The sequence below is a fragment of the Vigna radiata genome, unplaced genomic scaffold (genome assembly GCF_000741045.1).
Source record: "Vigna radiata var. radiata cultivar VC1973A unplaced genomic scaffold, Vradiata_ver6 scaffold_48, whole genome shotgun sequence".
Lineage (NCBI taxonomy): Eukaryota > Viridiplantae > Streptophyta > Magnoliopsida > Fabales > Fabaceae > Vigna > Vigna radiata.
This window is the reverse complement of record NW_014542925.1, coordinates 1,070,000-1,077,719: the sequence shown is the minus strand read 5'-3', so window position 1 is coordinate 1,077,719 and position 7,720 is coordinate 1,070,000. Positions and strand designations below refer to the sequence as shown.

General features: G+C 32.4%; 1 protein-coding gene across 1 annotated transcript; it reads right to left on the bottom strand.

Annotated features, from left to right (window-relative positions):
• Positions 1–797: 797 nt before the first annotated feature.
• Positions 798–2,626, bottom strand: LOC106752838 (cannabidiolic acid synthase-like 1). Its single transcript, XM_014634611.2, has one exon. It carries the CDS (start codon positions 2,616–2,618, stop codon positions 1,002–1,004), a length of 1,617 nt encoding a protein of 538 aa, XP_014490097.1. The 5' UTR covers positions 2,619–2,626; the 3' UTR covers positions 798–1,001.
• Positions 2,627–7,720: the final 5,094 nt, after the last annotated feature.

The window sequence follows — 7,720 nt, the reverse complement described above, 5'->3', positions numbered from 1 at the left end:
TGTTGCTAATTGACTTAACTATTATAATTGTCTGATGACAGTCGATTTCATTAGTAGCACAGTCGACTACATGAGCGTTTGATTTATAGAAAACTATAAATAGACGTGACTCATCTGAGGAACCGAGACTTTGGTTGAACTGACATTTCCATTTTCTGTTTCAGATTGAGCTCCTGTGATTAAGAGCTCCAAGAACTCATCAAGAAGATGGTGGAGATCTTTCTTTGAGGAGGTTCTGAAGGAGAAGATTTGCGTGCTTACTGTTTGATCATATTCTACACATTGTGGTGTTCATATGTTGATCAAGATTTCTATCAATCTTTGGAAAGATTATTGCTGTCCTATTGGGATTATAGGAGGTGGACTCGTGGAGTTCTGACATTTTGAGGGTTGTTCAAAGTGGGTTGAAGATTGCAGAAGAGGGATATCTTGTTGCAGATCTTTGTGTTGCTGCATATATTTTCGTTAGAGGGTTAGAGAAGTGTTTTATATTTTTGACGTGGAGGTCCTTATAAAGGCCTTGTTGTAAAAACTTTGACCATTATAGTGAATTTGCTTCCTAGTTGTGGAAGGACACTGAATGTAGGCATTGAGACCAAACCAGTATAAAATCTTTGTGCTTGTTTTCTCTATCCTTACACTTTTACATTAACTTTTTATGTAGTCAACTTTACATTTCCGTTGCACTTAAAGTTTTCATTCCTTGTGATTCAAAAAATATTGTAAAGATTTATACTTTGCGAAAAAGATTTTAAAAAGACTCTGATTTTTAAACCTCACCAGATCACTCCTTTCTTGGTAATTAAAAGGAAGCATTCAAATTTCAATCTCTTCCACCGTCCATCATGGACAAAGAGACCATCTCTTTATCCTCTGGAAAGAGGAAAGGTGCAACCTGAATTAAACATACAACATTTATTTTATTTGAACTGTAGATATTACTATTGACAAAAACATATATACAACATTTATTTTATTTGAATTTAAGATATATAGATAATTTAAATTTCTTCATCCAACAGCGTAGGAATACTTTGTTCGTTTCTGAAAAAGTTGTAAGGATCAACCTTTGTCTTCACGGTAGCCAATCTCCTGAAATTGTTACCGAAATACTTGAGACCCCAAATGCTGGCTTGGTCGTAGCTTGTATAACCATTGTTATTAACCCCAACATCAAGGTCTCTGTAATTCACATATGCAACTCTTGGGGAGTTTGAAACATAAGGTTCCATATATTTATACAGTTCTCTAATCCAATTCATGTGCCTTTGTGCAGCCTCGTCCCCTGCAGTTTGCCAAATAGTCACGTAGTGAATATGAAATATGTATCCAGACCTGTGTGCGAATGGAAGTTCAGATTCAGAAATCTCATACATTCTGCCTCCATAAGGAGCGAATTGAAGCTGCGCATATTCAATCTCATCGTCATAAAGAAAGCGCCATAAACCTCGTAATCCGTCAATTGAAATAGGTTGCCTCACATAATCAGATTTTCCTTTGTAATAACCTAAATAAATTTGAGTTCTGTTCAGCAAAACTTCTGGGGCTTCGAGGCTTGCATTTCCAAACCACGGATAATTCAAGAAGACAGCTGAGCCAATCCAACTAGTCTCAGTACAGTCTTTTCTGTCCAAACCCAACTCGGGTAAGCTCTTTTGCATCAATGGAACAAGTTCTTCTACACCTCCTAGAAACATGGAGANAAAANTGANTTGTATTGTCTTCTTTCCANATTCACGTGANNGNACCNTTTNCATGTCCANCCTAATGTATATACGCTCNTCCAATTTACTCGCCACAACCTGCCACTTTTGAAAGATCTCCGTTGCATTCTCTTCCAATGTTCTTACAACATTGAATACCGTCACAGTTGATGGAACTGGAACTAGTTTTATCTTCCAAGCCACGATGACTCCAAAGCTTGCTCCACCAGCTCCTCTGATTGCCCAAAACAAATCCTCACCCATGGCTTGTCTGTCAAGTACATTACCATTCACATCTACTATTTGGGCATCTACGATATTATCTGAGGCAAGACCGTACTTACGCATCAAGAATCCATAACCACCTCCACTGATGTGGCCACCAGTGCCCACACTATAGCACACNCCAGCTGGGAATCCAAGTGTTTTGCTTTTCTCGTAAATCCTGTAGTAGAGTTCTCCAAGCTGTGCTCCTGTTTGAACCCATGCAGTTTGATTTTCTGCATCAACTGTGACTTCTCGAAGGTTTATGAGNTCAATGANGACAAAGGGAACCTCGGNAACGTANGAGNGACCCTCGTAATCATGACCTCCACTCCGGGTTCGAATTTGCAGGCCATGACGTTGGGAGCACACTATGGTGGCTTGAATATGGGAAACGTCCTCTGGTGTCACAATTACTTGAGGTTTTGAGATTATGTTTAAGAACCTAAGATTTTGAATGGTAGCATTTAGGACAGAGGAGTATGAAGAGTTTGTTTGGGTGTAAAGAACATTGGAGTTTGAGTTGGTGATATTGGGATAGTTGTAAAAGCATTGAACAAACTTTTCAGAAGTATCAAGTAAAGGAGGTTCAAATGAAAATAAAAGAGCAATGGCAGTAGCGAAGGTGAAATAGGAGCTCAGGTGCTTCATTTGTGTGGATGATCTGTTCTTGATACGAGAAGCGCAAAGTCTTTAATTTAATAAATATTAAAGTATTCTTTTATTAATTATTTTATTCTTATAATATATATCAAATAAATATAAATATAAATATAAATATGTATTTCTTTTACTCATAAAATAGTTTCGTATTAATAAGCTGTCGTAGGATGCAGCTTTTTCCTGAAGAAAATTTACTTTCAACTTACAAGGAATTCAACCAGCGATATTCAATGCTTATTAGTGCTATTTACAGTATTCACGTATATTTTTCTAATTACCTCTTTTTCCATTTACAGATGCTACATTAATGAATTCTTTCTTAATAATACGAATATTATAAATTAACGGTTATCATCAAATTATTGGAAAAAAAAAATCATACGAAATATTTTAGTGATGTACAATTTAATAGATTTGTCCAATAAATAATTAACACTATTAAATCACTGTAAAACAATATTAAACTATTTTCTGTTTTAAAATATGGACATTTATCACAATTTTATTTTTAGAAAATATATTAAAAATTGAAAAAAATAATATTTAAATTATTCTGGACCAACTAACAAACAATATTAGAGTATTGATTTATGAAAAAGTAGCATAAATTTGTCGCAAGATATAAAATATGTCCTTGTAAAAATAGGGAGTGTGTGGATTAACTAAATGAAGTTAATAATATACTTTAATTCGTAATCTCAAAAATTGTTTTATGTGGAAGATATATATTATTGTGGAGAAAATCATATTATATAATATTACACCAAATTAATTTTTTTTTATAAACTATAATATGTTTTAATTATCAAATTTTAAAAATAAATTAATGTAATTCTATTAACAGAACTGTATTAATTGTTTTTTATATATTAAACAATGACATTTGAATTAAAACAAAATAAATAACTCAAATCTTCTTCAAACATCATTTAACGAAGTTTAACATGGAAATTTTTTTTAACTCTTAATATATTTGAATAACTATATTTGTTTATTTATTTTTTAAATTTAAAAATCGTAATCAAATTTTAGAATAAATGTTAATTATGTGTCTAAGTTTAGGAAAAAAAATCAATAAAAAAAATATATAATATTATGTAGATGAATTATTTACATATTTTAAAAGTTATATATTATAATATTTTTAATATATATAGATATATAAATAAGATATTAAAATAGTACATCACATTCACTGTGAATTATCACGCAAAAAATGTGACTGAATTATGAAAAAGTTTATATAACTTGCATACCTAGAATCACCACATATTCACTATGAGTGACGTGTTTAAACGAGAGCCAAAAGAAAAATGTAGTTGGCAAACATAATACGACACATCTTCACTGCGAATTATCACGGAAAAAATGTGACTGAATTATAAAAAAGTTTATGTACGTTGCATAGCTGGAACCACCACATATTCACTATGAATTACGTGTTTAAACGAGAGCCAAAAGAAAAATGTACTTGGCAATATCGTGCCTGTTACGTCACTGTAATGTTATTGATGATATTTTATGTACTTGGATTGCATATTCTACCCTGGTTTTGTTCACACTAAAGACTTAGTGCATACATATGTTTTGATGACAGCTTTTATAGTATATTATTTTTATTAATCCAACTATTTTAGTATAGTTATATGTTGATTTCCATAAAAAAATAAATATTATAACAATTAAATGGTTATTTATGTATTAAATATTATTATGTAAAATGATTCATTTTCTATACATATTTTTTAATTTTATCCGTTAAATTAAAAGAATTATTTTACCAATTTTATTTTTTAAGTGATTTTATTTTAAACTAAATAATTATCTATAATAATTAAAAAATACATGTTCAAAATAATTTATTATTTATTTTAAAAAATTATGAATTACTAATTATTAAAAAGATTTATTATAATATAGATTTCCAGAAAGATATATAAAGTAATTATTATAATATAAACAAATTGTATATAAAGTTATTTTAAAAAAAAAATATTCAAAAGATGTTATATTTATTGTGTGATTTTCATTATATACAATAAATTTAAATATATTTTCTAAAAACAAATATAGAAAGGCAGGAAAAGTTATAGAAAGATCACATAAATTTTTTTAAGAGTATTTAAAATTTTAAGAGTGAAAATGAATCTATTAAAAAAAAAAAAGCACAAAATATCAACAGGAAAATTTCGTTGAAAACAACCAATACTTGTCAATAATAGACTATTTCTGACAGATGTGTCCTAAAGGATATTGATCGTCGGTGATTATTGTAACATTCCTTCTAGGAGTATCACATGATTTTTTTTTTCAAAATATATACGTTTACATTTTAAACCACACATTTATTAATATTATACAGTAAGAATGTCAAATTTTTTCAAGAGTAATTAATGAAATACAAACTAAATCTTAAAAGTAGTTGAGGATTACAAACCACCACGTTTCACAATTTAAAATGCATATTTAAAGTTCCAAAGAGTATTTCCCAGCGCATCCTCACACTAAGTGTCTTTAGTTTTACTTGAAACATCATCTACTCCCGTATAACGACACGAGTTATACGATCATCGTAGACACACAAATAGGGTGAGCTAACCAAATATAGAAAAGCACAAGTTACAGATAAATTTACTTACATACTTTGAATATTTAATAATATTATTAGTGTATTAATAAAATCATATTATTTTTCATCTTTTATTCGTAATAATTGGATTTATCTCGGTTCTTCTTGTTCACACACATATATAACAAAACCAGTCCCTCATATGGACCACGGATAAGAGTCGTTCTCCGTTCACCACTTTGGACATATCTCCCTGGTTCTACAAGGACTTACGAGTAAAAACATTGGTGAGTAACATCCATTCACCAAGCACAATACTCAGCACAAGTCAGAAACTCTTGGTGAGATATCTGTACTGTAACATCCCATTTTCGGGCATTCCGAGTAAAATATTTTCATTGTATAACTGATCATGGATTATTAAAACCACTCGTAAACATTAATTCAAAACTTTCGAATAACCATAACTAAAACTCAGACAAGTAATTAGAACAAAATAAAACATTTATTTGTTCAACAATGTTATGAGCATAATCTATATTTAAAAATTCCCTAATGAACCACCTGTACCATCATCTACTCATGTATGACAACCCAAGTCATACGATCATCGCAGGTGGAAACACAACCACAAAAAAATGCAAGGGTAAGCTAACGGAATAACCATCAAATCAAGTGATATAACATTTATATTACAGTTGTTCAGTGTTCATCATAGTGCCATCACCTTCAACAATCATCAATATTCTATAAGACAACAACAATCATCATCGCACCCCTAATCTCTTCCCTTAACCAGAATATGTACTATTCCCATTAACTTTACCTCCCCTGTCGAGCAAAGGCAACCCATGCCTAAACTAAGTTCCACTATAAACTCTTACCAACTTCTATACTTCCGCGTATATTCCGTTTTACCAAAACAATTCGAGTGGTCCTCCACCGCAGCTTCGGACTTGTCTCCCCTTCTCCAAAATGTACATCATGACACTGAACTCAACTTGAGCCGGAACCCTACGGGAGAGACATTCATCCCTTTCTACCCTCTCGCAAGAGGAAAGGTTAGCACTCGAATTTCCAGTCCCTTCTACCGTTCCTCCAGGACAAAGAGACTATTCTCTTCCACTACTTATCATAGACGAAGAGATTCACTTTTCTACCCTCCCGCAAGAGGAAAGGTGACAACCAATTCATTAGTCCCTTCTACCGCCCCTCTAGGACGAAGAGACTCATCTCTTCCACCGTCTCTTAAAGACGAAAAGATCCAGCTTTCTACCCTCCCGCAAGAGGAAAGGCAACACCCTATTTCCAGTCTCTTCTACTGCCCCTCAAGGACGAAGATGTTTACCTTTCTACCCTCTTGCAAAAGGAAAGGTGACTACCTGTCTACCCCCTCGAAAGAGGACAAGTAACAATCAAATCACAGTCTCTTCTACAGTTCATCATGGACGAAGAGACTCACTTTTCTACCCTCCCACAAGAGGAAAAGTGTCCACTAGATTAAAGAGATATCAACCGAAGCTTATTCAATGATAAAATACCATAATTGTCATTATCACACCAATTTAACCATATTCATAAATAAAATATGTTAACTTAACTCCCACAACCATCCCTTTAATCATGTATTCTATATACATATATAACAACACTATCCCTACCAATTATTTTCCGTTCTCTTTTACAACACATGCAACCGTATCATTCTCACCAACATCTCTCTTTATAATTCACTCACGACCCACTCGAAGAGTTTTCATGCCAATGTTATGTTAACTACTGCCTATACCATAAATGTATTGCACTCATGGTCTAGGCCCTTACCATTCTGTACATATATAAAAATATAGTGCATACATCTAGAACTCATCCAACATCACATTTAATTCCATTAACTCACGTTCTCTCCTCCATGAATAAAATAGTTTTATACTTCTCTCCTTCCTCATAAATCAAGTGAAATGCAAACATACATCACATAATACAAGATTTATTTCTACCTTTATAATCGTACGTGAGTCCAACACATTCAATGTCCATTCACAATTCAAATTATTATTCTCTCAATACCGTATGAAGCCCTGCCTTCGAGGAACCACAACCCCATGCATATATTATTAGATTTCCATGTTCCAAACACTTACCAAAGGTGATTATAATCTCACGGACATAATCCATTTACCATGCCCCAAACACGGGAGCAATATTTTAACCCTGTTCATGTAGTTCATGGTCACATTACATAATTAGGTACATATGGTATATACTTATCTAGACTTAAAGGCTTATATCTCACATTTCATACCTTCTCACCCACAACATAAACATCAAAACAAACATACTATAGTGCAACTATCACCCAATTAATGACCTTATGCATAGAACATTTTCCATTATAAAAGATTCACATCTATTAAGATATTTATCGTGCCCCTACAGACATTGATACTTTACCTATTCTGTTGAATCACTTTACACACATGTAATTCCACTTTAGAACCTAGGGTCATCCTTTTAGACA